We start from the raw sequence: 15,801 nt of genomic DNA on the forward strand, positions 1-15,801 counted from the left end.
ACTGCTAAAAAGTAAATGTTTTTGCCTGGTAATCATTTCTTCACCGTTTTTGCTATATGTTTTGGGTCATTGTCATATTTTAGGTCATGTTTTGTTCTTCTACTGGTCTCACGCAATCATGTGATGCGATTTCGCAGGTCATAATTTACCAAGCTTGAATCTTACAGCACAGTGACATGCAAAACTTGTCACACGAGCTTGCATTTCTTGTATGTTGCATTCAAATGGAAGTCTATGTGGCGAAAAGTGCAGTGTGACCACGATTTTACATGTGAATGGGGTTAAATTAACTATGGCTAAACAAGATCGTAGTTCATTCACATCCAAAAGCACACTCATTCTCACCCAAGCACTGTAACAGAGTCATTTTATCTAAAGTCTTTGACTGTAGTGAGGTAATGGACGCACTCTCGCTCTTGTTTTTTTTGGGGGGAAATTGTCCCTACAAAGATTTTGGCTTTTAGTTGTGCAAGTAAAATACAAGCTAGATAAAGATTGGTTGTAACCAATCAAATGCAGCATGGGGCGTCCATGTTAATGATCTCATGTGGAACATCAGAGTTGGTGTTTTGATCTGAACTACTGAAATGTTTTTAATACTTTATATAAAATATAATGACAACAGCTTTTTTGCATTTCTGCGGTTTTTGGATAGCTTTTGGGCTGGAATCAGTCAGCTACATCTGGCAACACTGCTGTCAATGCGAGCGCACATTAAAGAAGATGCCCAGAGGCGATATGAACGTAGAGCTGCTTATTGCACTGGTGAACAACAATCATTTCTTCATCGCTAGAGCTGCTACATGCACTATCCATAACAACAAGCGTGTCAACTTCGTCTTCTTCTTCTGTGTTACAAGCGGGTGTCAGAAGCTTAAAGTTGTGTAGCGCCATCTAACGTCAAGGAGTGATTTTGCATACTCTTCTGCTCGACGCCAGTGAAAATCGCTTGGGTTTGAATCCTGAAAAACGCTGATGAAATACGCAAACGTAAAGCGTCCCGGTGTGTACGAGCCTTAAGAATGACGTTTTCTGAGAGAAATATTGACGTGGTGAATACTTATTTCCCCCACTGAAAGAAGGAGAGCTGTTGCTAAAACTGGCATGATGCAGTGCTGTCTCCCTACACGAATGTACAGTCAAATGCCTCAAAATTGTTGTAGTCTTGCCTTAGCCTGAAATATTTTGTGTAAGTTGCCAGAGCAGCACGGCTCTCAGTCACATGTTTCTCTCAAGGATATGCTTTTCTATCATCTACTGACTCCATGGTTACTGCCTCACACCATCCATTGTTGTATGATTGCTTTGCCAAGGTTCTCAGCATTCATTTGAGAATGACGGCCACACTCTGCTTCGTTCAGTAGCATACTTAATATGAGTCAGTGGCATAGACAGACAGACAGACAGACAGACAGACAGACAGAGAGAGAGAGAGAGAGAGAGAGAGAGAGAGAGAGAGAGAGAGAGAGAGAGAGAAAATGTTAGTTGGTAAATATTAGTTGTTCATCTAAAATGTATAAATGAATAATAATAAATAAATATGCTGCTAATTATTATTAATTATAATGTTTTTTTTTATAATCACTACTATGTAATTTGTTTTCATATCTTATATTTAACGTAAACATCACAAAGGTGTAATTGGCAATACATACGTAGCATGCCAACAAAGCAAGTTTGAATTGATAGTGAGAAAGATTTCACTTCATTACAAATATCATTTATTATCTAGACAACTAAGTTACAAAAAAAGAAGAGAAGAAATAAAAGCATATACACGCATACACTCACCGGCCACTTTATTAGGTACACCTATCCAGCTGTTTGTTAACGCAAATTTCTAATCAGCCAATCACATGGCTGCAACTCAGTGCATTTAGGCATGGATAAGACGATCTGCTGCAGTTCAAACCGAGCATCAGAATGTGAAAGAATGGTGATTTAAGTGACTTTGAATTTGCCCGACGGGCTGGTCTGAGTATTTCAAAAACTGCTGATCTACTGGGATTTTCACGCACAACCATCTCTAGGTCAGAGGAGAATGGCCAGACTGGTTCCAGCTGATAGAAAGGCAACAGTAACTCAAATAACCGCTCGTTTCAACTGAGGTCTGCAGAAGAGCATCTCTGAACGCACAACACGTCCAACCTTGAGGCAGATGGGCTACAGCAGCAGAAGACCACACCAGGTGCCACTCCTGTCAGCTAAAAACAGGAAACTGATACTACAATTCACACAGGCTCACCAAAACTGGACAATAGAAGAATGGAAAATCATTGCCTGGTCTGATGAGGCGTGATTTCTGCTGCAACATTCGGATGGTAGGGTCAGAATTTGGCATCAACAACATGAAAGCATGGATCCATCCTGCCTTGTGTCAAGTGTTTAGGCTGGTGGTGGTGGTGTAATGTGTGGGGGATATTTCCTTGGCAGATCTTAATCCAATAGAGCACCTTTGGGATGTGGTGGAACGGGAGATTAGCGTCTTGGATGTGTAGCCAACAAATCTGCAGCAACTGCGTGATGCTATCATATCAATAGGGACCAAAATCTCTGAGGAATATTTCCAGTACCTTGTTGAAACTAGGCCATGAAGGATTAAGGCAGTTCTGAAGGCAAAAGGGGGTCCAACCCGGTACTAGTAAGGTGTACCTAATAAAGTGGCCGGTGAGTGTATGTAAACTAGTAATTTACCACAGTTGTAAAGTGAGGAAAACGTAGATGATGATGGAAACGTGATTGAAACGTAGGTGTAAAAACCTATGCCACGAAGGATTAAGGCAGTTCTGAAGGCAAAAGGGGGTCCAACCTGGTACTAGTAAGGTGTACCTAATAAAGTGGCCAGTGAGTGTATGTAAACTAATAATTTACCAGTTGTAAAGTGAGGGAAACGTAGACGGTGATAGAAACGTATGGAAACGTGATGGAAACGTAGGTGTAAAAACCTATTCCACGAAGGATTAAGGCAGTTCTAAAGGGAAAAGGGGGTCCAACCTGGTACTAGTAAAGTGTACCTAATAAAGTGGCCGGTGAGTGTATGTAAACTAGTAATTTACCACAGTTGTAAAGTGATGGAAACATAGGCGGTGATGGAAAACGGTGATGGAAACGTGATGGAAACGTTGTTGTAAAAACCTATGCCACGAAGGATTAAGGCAGTTCTGAAGGCAAAAGGGGGTCCAACCTGGTACTAGTAAGGTGTAGCAAAAAAGTGGCCAATGAGTGTGTGTATATATATTTATTAAAAGAAGCACATTTTTTAAATTCATACTGACTTTAGTATTAACACAAGCATGTAGTTTAGCACATTAGCATTAGCAATTTAAAATGATTTATTGCCTGCTTGCACAGAATGATAATGCTGAAGATGCAAAAACGGAGGCTTGTGTTTGTTGCACCATCACCGTCTGACTCTGGAAATGCTGCCAGGGAGAAAGACAGAACAGGAGAGCGAGAGAGAGAGAGCACATTTCCAACTATAACGCAACATTATTACTGTATGTCTGTCTGTCTGTCTGTCTGCGGTACTACACCCACACTCTCATGAGTTACCGTCGGGGTCTGTTTAATACAGTCGCTGTTCTCCTCTAGATGGCGCCCTTGCTTCTAGTTAAATGACCTATATATAAAAAAAATCTACTTTATTTGTTGTTTCATGGTCACATGTCCAATTATGAAAAGCACTGCAGCCATTTTCATAACTGAACATGCTTCCATGTGCTGTATGAAGCCCTAGATACGCTTTTATAGTTGTTATCTTTTTTTTCTTATGATAAATATTAATATATGATTAACATTTCCATGATCTTTCTTTCTCTCTCCATATATATATATATATATATATATATATATATATATATATATATATATATATATATATATATATATATATATATATATATATATATATATAAGGAGAAAGAGATATACAGTTGAAATCAGAATTATCTTATATTAAAACACCATTTTAAGGTCAATATTATTAGCCCCTTTAAGCTATATATTATTTCCGATAGTCTACAGAACAAACCATCGCTATACAATAACTTGCCTAATTACTCTGACCTGCCTAGTTAACCTAATTAACCTAGTTAAGCCTTTAAATGTCACTTTAAGCTGTATAGAAGTGTCTTAAATATATCAAGTCAAATATTATTTACTATTATCATGACAAAGATAAAATAAATCAGTTATTAGAAATGAGTTATTAAAACTATTATGTTTAGAAATGTGTTGAAAAAATCTGGGAAATTGGGGAGGCTATTAATTCAGGGGGGCTAATAATTCTGACTTCAACTGTATATAAACCTTTTTCTTGGGAAGCAAAATTACCCATTATGCTTTGCGTGTATGCGCAAGGAAAATGCTAAAAACTTCCGGTCGGCAACTGATGCATATAAAGAGTCACAGTTTTAATCTATTTTACTTTTAACGTCTTAGAACTAATTTTGCTGTCGATCAGCACCAGCTCCCAGACTGATTATTTAAAAAATGTGATCTAATGGGATGAAAAACAACTGCTGTGAGGTATTTTTCCCTCGTTGTCAGACGGCAACATGTGCCCTTCAAATGGAGCATCGTCATCGCAAAAGTCCACATTTTCTTTATTTTTATTTTTTAAATATATAACCCAAACAGATGTACTTTATTATACTGTTTGTCACTCACACGTAGCCTGTAACTTACTGTCTCACTGACACATTGATTGAATAAGTGGTACATTAGAGTACATTATAAGAGGACATTATAACAGCTGGCAGGTCGGGAACACTGACGCTATATTTCAGTAGTGTTATTAGATATTTCATCTGATCTGAGGGCAGACACTGAATTAGGAGAACGTTTTTCTCTCGCACTTGAACCGCATCTGACAAGTATAACGGCTTTAATACACACATTTTGTTCAAATTTAAAGTTTTGCATCACAAAAACACTCTGTAAGAGTATTGACCCCCTGGTGAAAAACGCTGCTCTGGCAGAGGACAATTCTTAAAGGAAGTTTTAAGCGTCCTACCGGTAGGCGCATGTCACTATGGCACCCTCCAAGCAGCAATGAAGAAAAAGGTCTATACCGTAGCCAAACTAGAGCTAATTTAACGACAACAAAAAATTTATATTAATGTTATAATCATTTGGTGAGGCAAAACTTCACCAGAACCTGCATACCCCCCAGTAAATGTGTAGTTGCACCCGTGTCTGACGGCAGACATTGAATTAGAACGTTTTTCTCTCGCACTTGACTTGTGTCTGACAAGTATAACGGCTTTAATACACACATTTCTTTCAAATTGAAAGTTTTGCATCACAAAAACACTCTGTAAGAGTATTGACACCCTGGTGAAAATCGCTGCGCTGGCAGATGACAATTCTTAACGGAAGTTTTAAGCGTCCTACCGGAAGGCGCATGTCACTATGGCACCCTCCAAGCAGCAATGAAGAAAAAGGTCTACACCATAGCCAAACTAGAGCTAATTTAACGACAACAAAAAATGTATATTAATGTTCCAAAAACAGTGCACCTAAATGAATTCGCTATTGAAAAATCTTAAATAACATGTAAAAATTAAATAAAGAGGGCAAATCAAGAGAAACATAAAAAAATCAGATGTAATAAAAATGTTAAATATTTTATATTTCCTTTCCTAATGATGTTCTGTGACAACATTCTTATTTTAATGAATATAACCGTTTATTAAAGCAGTTGTGTATAATGTGTGTTAAATGTGTGTGGTAGTTCTCATTGTAAAGATGTCCACCAATAATGTAGAGAAAGTGTCAAGGCCATCTGGACTCACTTTTCTTCTCTCCACATCAGCTCTGTCCAGCTGGAAAGCGATGATGACGAAGTGACAAACAAAACATGGGTTCTGACTCCCAAAGTGTACGAGAGTGATGTCACGCATATTTTGAACAGCTTACTAGATGGCTACGATAACAAGCTGCGGCCAGACATTGGAGGTAAGTGCGTTTATTTTCCATATATGAGATACTAAGCTACTAAAGGTACCTATAAATCATAAGATATTCTGTCATTTTGTTTAAAAGCTGCCTCAAATACATTCAAAAGCAAATTCTAAAACTCTGAATGTTTGTTTGTATTAATACACACCATATTAATGACATGCGTTTCTGTGAACCCACTCTTAGATTGGACATTGAAGATTCAATGTTTGTTCAAATGTCTGTATTACAGTTTTTGAACCAGATTTTGGTAAAAACCCACAGAATACAAACAAAATTAGTTATGTGTAGACCCACACGGATTTCCAGCCCATCATTGAATGTGTTTATTTACTTGTGAAAATGTGTGTAAATTTATATTTATTCAGTTTTTAAATTAATTTCAGTAATATTATTGACTAATATGAACCTGTTCATATAATTTATTTATGGTCCGAAAAAAAGAATATATACAGTGAGCGGCAGTTCTGAGGGCACAAATGCCTTGTTGATGCTAAAGGTCAGAGGACGTCAAACCTTGAGGCTGATGGGCTACAGCAGCAGAAGACCACACCGGGTGCCACTCCTGTCAGCTAAGAACAGGAATCTGAGGCTACAATTCACACAGGCTCACCAAAATAGGACAATAGAAGATTGGAAAAACGTTGCCTGGTCTGATGAGTCTCGATTTCTGCTGTGACATTCAGATGGTAGGGTCAGAATTTGGCATCAACAACATGAAACCATAGATCCATCCTGCCTTGAATCAACGGTTCAAGCTGCTGTTGGTGGTATAATGTTGTCGGGGATATTTTCTTGGCACACTTTTTGGGCTTATTAGTATCAATTGAGCATCGTGTCAACGCCACAGCCTACCTGAGTATTGTTGCTGACCATGTCCATCCTTTATGACCACAGTGTACCCATCTTCTGATGGCTACTTCCAGCAGGATAACGCGCCATGTCATAAAGCGCAAATCATCTCAGACTGGTTTCTTGAACATGACAATGAGTTCACTGTACACAAACGGCCTCCACAGTCACCAGTTCTCAATCCAATAGGGCACCTTTGGGATGTGGTGGAACGTGAGATCCGCATCATGGATGTGCAGCCAACAAATCTGCAGCAACTGCGTGTCAATATGGACAAAAATCTCTGAGGAGTTTTTCCAGTACCTTGTTGAAACTAGGCCATGAAGGATTAAGGAAGTTCTGAAAGCAAAAAGGGTCCAACCCGGTTCTAGTAAGGTGTACCTAATAAAGTGGCCGGTGAGTGTATGTAAGCTAGTAATTTACCACAGTTGTAAAGTGATGGAAGCTTAGGCGGTGCTTAAATTTGAATTTGGAAAAGGTGTAAAAAACCCTGCTAACCAGAATCCGCTGGAAGTTTCAGTGCATACTTGCTTATCAGAAAGAGATATTACATTTTTTTTAAATATTGGGTTGTTTCAACATACATTTGGGCAGAGTCTGGACAAATCCAATCATTGTTTTGCTTTGAAAGTCCACATAATCCCGAAGCTGTGACAATTTTTGTTTGTTTTTTTAATATTGTGATGCAGTTCTTGGCATATTAAATGAGAAAACAGTGGGCGTGGCTTGTTTTTTCTTCTACTGCGAGCTGATTGGATGTAGTAAAGTAGGCATGTCATTGTCTGTGAAAAGGGCTTGGACAGTTATTACAACCTAACAGACTCCTCCTCCTGATCATTTCTGTTTGTTGTCTGTTGGCTGAAGGGGCGTGGTTAAGTATGTTAGCCACGCCCAATACCTCAGACAGACGTAATCTGAGAATTTAACTCAAAACAAACAGGAAGCGCATTCAGATTTTGCAAAACAGTTTTTTGCTTCTTAATGACATGCGCAGAGGAATTGTTCACCAAAAAACTAGCAATGTGAGCTAACCAAATCATATAGTCAGTTTTGATTTAATTTGTACTTGAATTATTATTTAATCAAACAATATAATCTATTTTACCATCCAACACATTCACACATTCAATCAATAATCCACCACAGGTTCTTTAGTTATACCTTTTCTTACTGGTAAGATTGAGCTAAGCTGTAATAACAAACTGATCCAAAACTTTGACTTTTTTTTGCCACAACACGGAGAGGTATTTCAGTCCAGCTTCTGCGTCTAAATTGTCTGCACAATTGCCATGGATTTTCAAATGTTAGCAGCTCAGACTGACTGGAATGATGTCATCCTTAAATAACTGTTCGTGAGGGATTGAGTCCCACACTTTAAGCTGAGCTAGCATGTAAGAATGAGTTGCTAAACCTGTCCCTGTTTATCACGCTGACCATTAAATTTGACAATATAATGTGCAATTAGCTATGCTCCGACACATTCAAGCCTTTCCCTGCAGCTGTCATATAGTTCTGAGTCATCCCAAACAATTGAGTCCATGCAAATCAGGTACTGGTGAGGAACACTGTGCTATAGAGAGATTATGTGCGTGCTGGACACACAAAGCAGTGCTGCATCATATTTATAAGGCTACAGTGCTGGTGGATACTGGAGCTGCAGTAAATCAGCAGCCTATATAGATCTATAAATATGTTTCTGCCTCATGGTGAGTCACATGAATGCACATGATATTGCAGACAGGGGTTATTTTGTATATTTAGGGGTGTCTAAAGAATATTTTGAGCTGAACTATTTTTAAAGGTGTCATACAGTTGAAGTTAAATTGTTCTCTAATATCAGCATAGTAGGTATGTGGCATAGAAAAGTTAAAAATGTCTCCAGAAATGGTTTTATGATCATAAATAAACATCATATAGCGTTTAATAGAGTGTATTGCTGTTCTTTTACTCCAGTAAAAGCTGAGTGATGAGACACAATGCATAAACGTGCATTAAATACTTATTCTGAGCTGTAACAAGTGTTACAAATCATTACAAATATATGGCAAATTGCACAATATATATTAACAAGAGATACAATTAAACGTACCGTATGGTAATCCGTATATCCAGCATTTTGTGTTCTGACGAGATAGCTGGCGGAGAAACGCATTGGCATCTGTCCTCATCTTGCGACTGATTTTATCCTATAGTCTTTGGCTTTATTGGTTTCCATTTGTCTCTCATTTTCAAAACAGGAGTCCCGCATACATAGTAAGCTTAATTAAAAGTTTAGGAGAATTAAAAAATAAGGTAACAATCTGTGGTTTGGCTGACAAACTTCTAATGACTCAGCTGCTCGTGTAGGTCAGTGCAACCTAACGTACATGCAAATGTTGAGGGCATGCTAATTAATAGTCCCATGTGCAACGTAACCATATGTGTTTTGTTCTGATAGGCATGAAAACGAGGAAACAATGGTATTTGATGCTCACGGTATGGCCATTTGCATATACTGAGCTCATAATTCAGCTATCCTGAGGTATATCCAGATTTTTATAACATAGCACTTTTTTACACAGGGCGGTGCAGTTTTGGTGTTTGTTTTCTCTTTCGAACCTTCATTCGAAAACGGCATGATGTGTCTCATATTTAAATTTGTTTGGTGATCTGAAACATTAAAGTGAGACAAACGTGCAAAGTACGAGGCAAGTAAGTACCAGTACGGTACCAGTAAAGCCTGGATTATACTCGGCGCGTCCGCTAGTTCGCTTGAGTGCGCGGCGAATGTGACATCATCGCAGAGTTTGCGGAGCTTCGTTTTGGGTGCGCGCGACATGATTTCGGCTGGCGGAGCTCATGTTTTTTTTGAGACTCGAGCGAACAGTTCATGCGGCGCCGCGTTTGATTTGAGCTGAATATGACACACTGAAGAGATTTTGTCTGAAACAGGTACGCCTGTACAGACATATTTATAATCCGTGATGATAGAGATAACCTGATGATCAATAATACTTGGCTAGAAATTGCAACAGACATGGAAAAGGAGGAAGGTTTTTGTTAAAAGGTTTGGAAAAAACTGAGGGATAAGTTTGTTAAAGCCAAAAGAGGCCATGGCAAAAGTGGAAACCCAGATACACAATATACAGAAATATGTTTTCCCACCAACACAATCTCACGGCAATTCGTAACTTTTTGATTTAGTGGCTAATTCCTATGAATTCGTACAATCTAATTCAAAAAATTTAGTTCGATTTGCTCATCCCCCAATGACGGTTGGGTTTAGGGGTGGGGTTAGGTGCCACGCCTCCTTTTTAAAATCATACAATTTCGTACGACTAAACTCGTACGAATTCGTACAAATTAGCCACTAAACGGACAGAACGTAAAATACGTTTTCTCGTGAGATCAAGCTGTTCCCACCAGTCATAGGTTTCACACTGATGTATATATTAGATTGGTAGATTGGTGTAAAGGTAGTTAAAAAGCATTATCAATAATTTATGAACAACTACAATCTGTTGCTTCCCCCTCCACAAAGTTTTAAGGAAGAGTGGGAGAAAGAATTGGGAGTGGAAATTTTGGAAGAAATGTGACAATCAGGTTTGGAGGATATTAATAAGCTCTCTATTAACTCTAGACATTGTCTTATTCAATTTAAAATAATGCATAGGTTACATTATTCAAAGAAAACTTACATAGAATCTTCCAAAATATTTCACCTCTTTGCGACAAATGTAATTCATCAGATGCGGATAAATCTCACAGTTTTATTTTTCGTTCTAAGATACAGAATTATTGGAATGGAATTTTTGAAGTGCTTTCCAAGGTGTTGAACAACCGGATCCAATGCTTTTAATTCTGGGATTCTCTGAATAAGCGCATGTGTTGTCAAATACATAAAACGCTCTCATACTCCTTAACTACTGCCAAGAAGCTACTGCTACTGTTTTGGAAAAAAAAGGAATTCCCTACATGTAAACTGTGGCTTGGAGAAATTGCCTCTATGTTACATCTGGAGCGAACTAGATACTATTTGAAAAGAAAACTTGAACAATTTGACAAAAATCTGGAATCCTTTTATCTGTTACCTTGAAAAAAAACTCTATAAAAAAACTGTAAAGTTTTAATATGCTTTGTCATCATACTCTGTTGTTCAAACAGGTCTTTGTAACAAGTTTGCTTGTTTTGTAGGTGTTTTTTAATTATAATTTTCATGTTGTTTTTCCTTTTTATTTTTATTTATTTTCTTATTTGCTTTGTCTATGTTATATGTGGACAAAACATGTCAACAAAATTCCTTTCTTGTGAATCTTCAATCAAACGTACTGTATTTGACAAAAAAAAAGATCATAGAAATAAAACATGATTGTATTTTAATGTCACGGGCAGGTTCCCTTTCAAACATTCACTCACATTATGTTTAAACGCTCTCCCACCATCTTCCTCTATTTTACGAAAGAAACACCAGAATGTCTTGCTTTTCTTTGAGACCTGCAAATAGTGCATGTCAGCTCAGTGCCTTCTTTCCCTGCACCCTTCTGAGTTACAGATGATATTCACAATAAAGGATCAGTCCCACTCTTTGGCTACGAGTGGTCTCGTGAGCTTATGTGCGTCTGAAGAGGAGCTTGCATGATAGGACATATGCCATTTGCTTTGTCTGATACAGGGGAGTAGGGCCCTTCTGAAATGGAGTCTGAATCCCTCCCCTTGACACAACCAGGCAGACAGTGAGGATCCATGCATCTTTGGAAGCATCTTTGTCGGATTTGGGGCTGAAGTGGTCAACCCCTAGAGCCCACTCCTAGCCCGATAGATGTTAGTTTTTTCAATGGCAGCAGCCTAGCTTGATCTCACCAGCAGACATAGCATTTCCTCTATTCGGCCAGAGTTGGATTGTCTACTTCAGCCACCATAACCATTCCTGATGGCACTGAAGAAAGAGACTACATTACATTTTCAGCTGCCTCATCACCGTGAGTTTTGGCCTCAATCAGAACCCACTCAAAATTGGCTTGTATATACGTCCTCCACCATTCTCAGCTCCTATGAGCAGTGAAGGCACGACTCTCATGGGTTATGCCCTGCACTCACAGTGCCCAAGTGTTTCAGCAACAGTGTAATAGCAGACACACATATGCATGAGAGCATTTTTCCTCTTTTTACTCTACTTCTTGCAAAGCTTGAAACCCTTGCAAAGCTCAAAACCCTCACACCCTGGCTGGAGGCTTGCGGAGCCATTCTGGGCATGTTGTGTTGGGTCTTGAATGTTGATACTGAGTTTTGATACTCATTTTAGTTCATTTATAGGCCAACTCACTTTAGATGTATTCTGAGGCATTATAGAAGCTCTCATTTTCCATTTCTAAGTATCTGAGGGGTGCCTAAAAGCTCGTTCCTTCTGCCCTCAGAGTGTACCATCTTGGGACTTGGTACTGAAGGTTTAACAGGCCTTCTCTTTGAGCCTTGTATGCTGGTGTTTTTCTCAAAACAGGTCTCTTTTTTGGCATTGGTACTAGCTAAGCAAGAAAGCGACTTGCATGCACAGTCAGTCAACACTTCTTGGCTTGAATTTTGGCCTTGCAGAATCATCCCCAAACCAATTCTTAGTTACATTTCCTTACATACCATTCTACCTTTTCCTGCTGTGGATGGTGAGCAGGACCCACACTTACGTTGTCCGTTCAGGGCACTGAAAATGTACTTGGAGTGCTCCAGCCCATTTAGATATGTAAAGCAGCTCTTCATCTGCTTCAAAGTTCACTTAAAAGGGCTAAATAATCACAAAGAAGAGACTTTTGTTGGATAGTCGATGCCACAGCATTGGCTTATGCTTAAGAGGGCTTTCTGTATAGGTGTAGGAACTGGGGTTAGGAGGGGTTCAGCTGTAATTCCATTGGCAGTATTTGTGGGTCCTTCAGTTGATCATCACCATCTACATTCACCAGATTATCTAACTCAGAAATCCCAGCCTTAAAAAGTTGTCCTCCTGTCTGTCATTTCTTGTCTTGCCTGGTGGAGATTGGTTATTTGTGGTCTTCAGCTACATTTGTGACTCAGTTTGTTCAAGTTGCTCAGGTTTTTCAACACTGAGCTTCTAGAGTTGATTACTTTCCTCATAACATGGTGTGAGTGTAAGTGAACATTTGAAAGGCAACATAATTATTTTATAGTAGTCACTTACCAGCCGTTCGCTGCACACTCAGAAATAAAGGTACAGAATCAAAGTCTCTGGTACCTTTTCACGTTTGTATCATACAGGTGAAGATTAAGGCTAATTTATACTCCTGCGTCAAGCACACGTGTATGGTACAGAGCAGATGCTGACGCGCACCTCTCAAAAAATGGAACTACACGTCACAATGACCCGTAACGCAAGCTCTGTCATTGGTCAGCTTGGTAGCGGTGTCGAGCATGGGCGGTGCTGAGAACCACGAGCCCGATGGAGCGGTTGTTTACAAGTGTCGAGTACCATGAAGGAGCTCCAGATGGAAATATTTGATTTGTGTTGACCTTATGATTAAAGTTTTTGCATGTCTGCCGGTTCCCATGTCTTAATGAACGAGTTTTAGCTACTTGTAGCATTCAGAAAAAACAAAACAACCACGAGGAAACTCGACACAGAGGAACATAAAAACCTACTGCTAGCTAGTGTTTTGGAAGTGTTATTACAGAGTAACAGAAACAGTATGCAGAAGTATAAATGCACCGTGGGTTATGCCGATCACTCAACGCAGAAGTATAAATCAGCCTTTAGTACCATAACGAAACATTTTTGAAGCTTTTTGTAACTTTAAGATACTGTGAGGTACACATTTGTACTTTTTAGGTAATATGTACCTTTAAGGACATGTCTGGAATAAAAATGTACCTTTTGAAAAGGATATTGACAGATGACAGTGGCAGATTTTGTACCTTTATTTCTGAGAGTGTGTAGGTGTAACATGGGGAGTGACACAGACAACTGAAGTTAGGATCCACTTGCAGGTTTATTCGAAGTCAGGCAAGCAAAGATCAACACAGGTGCAAACAGATGTATAGAGGCAATCCAGAATCGTAGTCACTATAACAGGCGAGAGGTCAAAAGGCAGGCGGCAGACGGGGACAATAAGATAAACTAGGCTAGGGTCAAAACACGGGAAAACAAGACAAGGAAACCGCGTTGAATTGTCACTATACAGATAACAAGACTCGGCAATGTGAATGACTGCTAGTGCTGCTTAAGTAGTGTGGAAATCAGTCCAGAAGCAGCATCAGCTGTGGGAGTCCAATCAGTGGAGACTTGGAGCAGGTGTGTGTGTGTGGCATGACTGAATATGTAGTCCATAAGATGTAGTCCATGTGAAAGTGAGTGCTTACCAGCGACCTCTGGTGGTTAGAGATCGCTGGTAATCATGACAAGGCTTTGCTATGTTACGCTAACTATTATAAATACCATTTCTTCCTTTGCATTGAACTTTGATTGTCGTGACTTTGCACCGTTGTTTATGTGCAAACAGCTACATTACATGATAACCAATGTTAAAAATGTGTACTCACATTCGATGACCTAATAATCATTTATTCATTTTCTTTTCGGCTTAGTCCTTTTATTAATCTGGGATTGCCACAGCATAATGAATTGCCAACTTATCCAGCATATGTTTTACCCAGCGGATGCCCTTCCAGCTGCAACCCATCACAGGGAAATCTATCGCCTAATAATAATAATAAAAATAAACATGACTGCAAAGGTAATAAAATACTGAACTCTACACAAATCTGTAATAAATAAGGCTGTGCTGTGGTGCTAGATGACAGTGACTGCTTGGGAAAAATCTAACACTCTACTCCCTTTAATGGCAAACAGCCAAACTGCCATAATACTTCTGACATCCTAATCCATTTTCTAGTTTTGAGAAACTGCTGTGTTCTGTATGTGTAGTGAGTAGGCAGATGATTTATTTATTGTTTCATGCACTGCAGTTATGGCTAATCTGTCATGACCTGTCATCAGTATCTCGAACAAACATTGTAAACGTCTTTTTGAGTAGCATGCAAATATGTGTAATGTTTAATAACATGTTAGATATACACTGATCATAATTTCTGCAAAGTGTGTATTTGAATGCCTGTCATATTAATTGCATTACATTAGATAACCATGCATTTTTAAACCGAAAATAGGAGATCTAGTTCTCATGAGGTGGCAAATGATAAAACAACCGATATGATATTGCATGTATATGAAATGGCAGATATGGCAATATATTAGACAAATGATGACAGAGGCACATTCTTTTTGTCAAATATTATTGGAATGGAAATAAACCTTTTTAAATGTAATCTGAGTTTACTAAACTAAATTGACATTCTCTTTGTTTCTCTCCACTTCTCTTTATAGTCAAACCAACTGTGATCCATACAGACATGTTTGTGAACAGTATTGGTCCAGTAAATGCCATTAACATGGTAAGTTATGCTGTAATTACAACCACTTTGTTTGCATTATGATTGACATGGTTTTGTTTATCTATGATTGAACTCAATTTGATGTTGTTAAATGTTTATTATGAGTGATATTACAAAATATAACACAATTTATGAAAGGTTACTGAAACACTGTCAGTGTGCTGTTGGATTTTACTGAGTCATCTGCAGGACAATGTTTATTGAAGATTATTTTGACATCTCTATTTTATATATTCTGATTTAATGGCAAAGCGTGATAATCTGAACTGATTAGGGATTTTTTTTAAATTCTCTGTTGTTAGAAATCCCCTAAATTCTAAATTGTTACCTAGAATTTTGTACTTATTCTGATTTAATTTGAATGGTTGGAGTCTTTGGTGGTTTTTGTAATGTTGTATATAATTTATTTAGGTTTTCTAGACATTCAAATAACAAATAATCTAATCTAAGTGTTGGTTCATTATAAACACTTTATTTAAAATACCTTGTGATATTCAATAACTCGTGGCATCATTTGAAGTGGGTGTGCAGAATGGCAGGCTTTGAATCATACTG

General features: G+C 38.5%; 1 protein-coding gene across 1 annotated transcript in view; it reads left to right on the plus strand.

Moving 5' to 3' along the window:
- Positions 1–15,801, plus strand: part of gabrg2 (gamma-aminobutyric acid type A receptor subunit gamma2) — a 111,307-nt gene that overhangs the window by 15,493 nt on the left and 80,013 nt on the right. Inside the window, exons 2-3 of the mRNA XM_056446521.1 lie at positions 5,816–5,958; positions 15,179–15,246. Of these exons, the coding sequence (XP_056302496.1) occupies positions 5,816–5,958; positions 15,179–15,246 (211 nt within the window). The remainder of the gene's footprint in view (positions 1–5,815; positions 5,959–15,178; positions 15,247–15,801) is intronic.

This window comes from Danio aesculapii, chromosome 21 (assembly GCF_903798145.1).
Source record: "Danio aesculapii chromosome 21, fDanAes4.1, whole genome shotgun sequence".
Classification (NCBI taxonomy): Eukaryota; Metazoa; Chordata; class Actinopteri; order Cypriniformes; family Danionidae; genus Danio; species Danio aesculapii.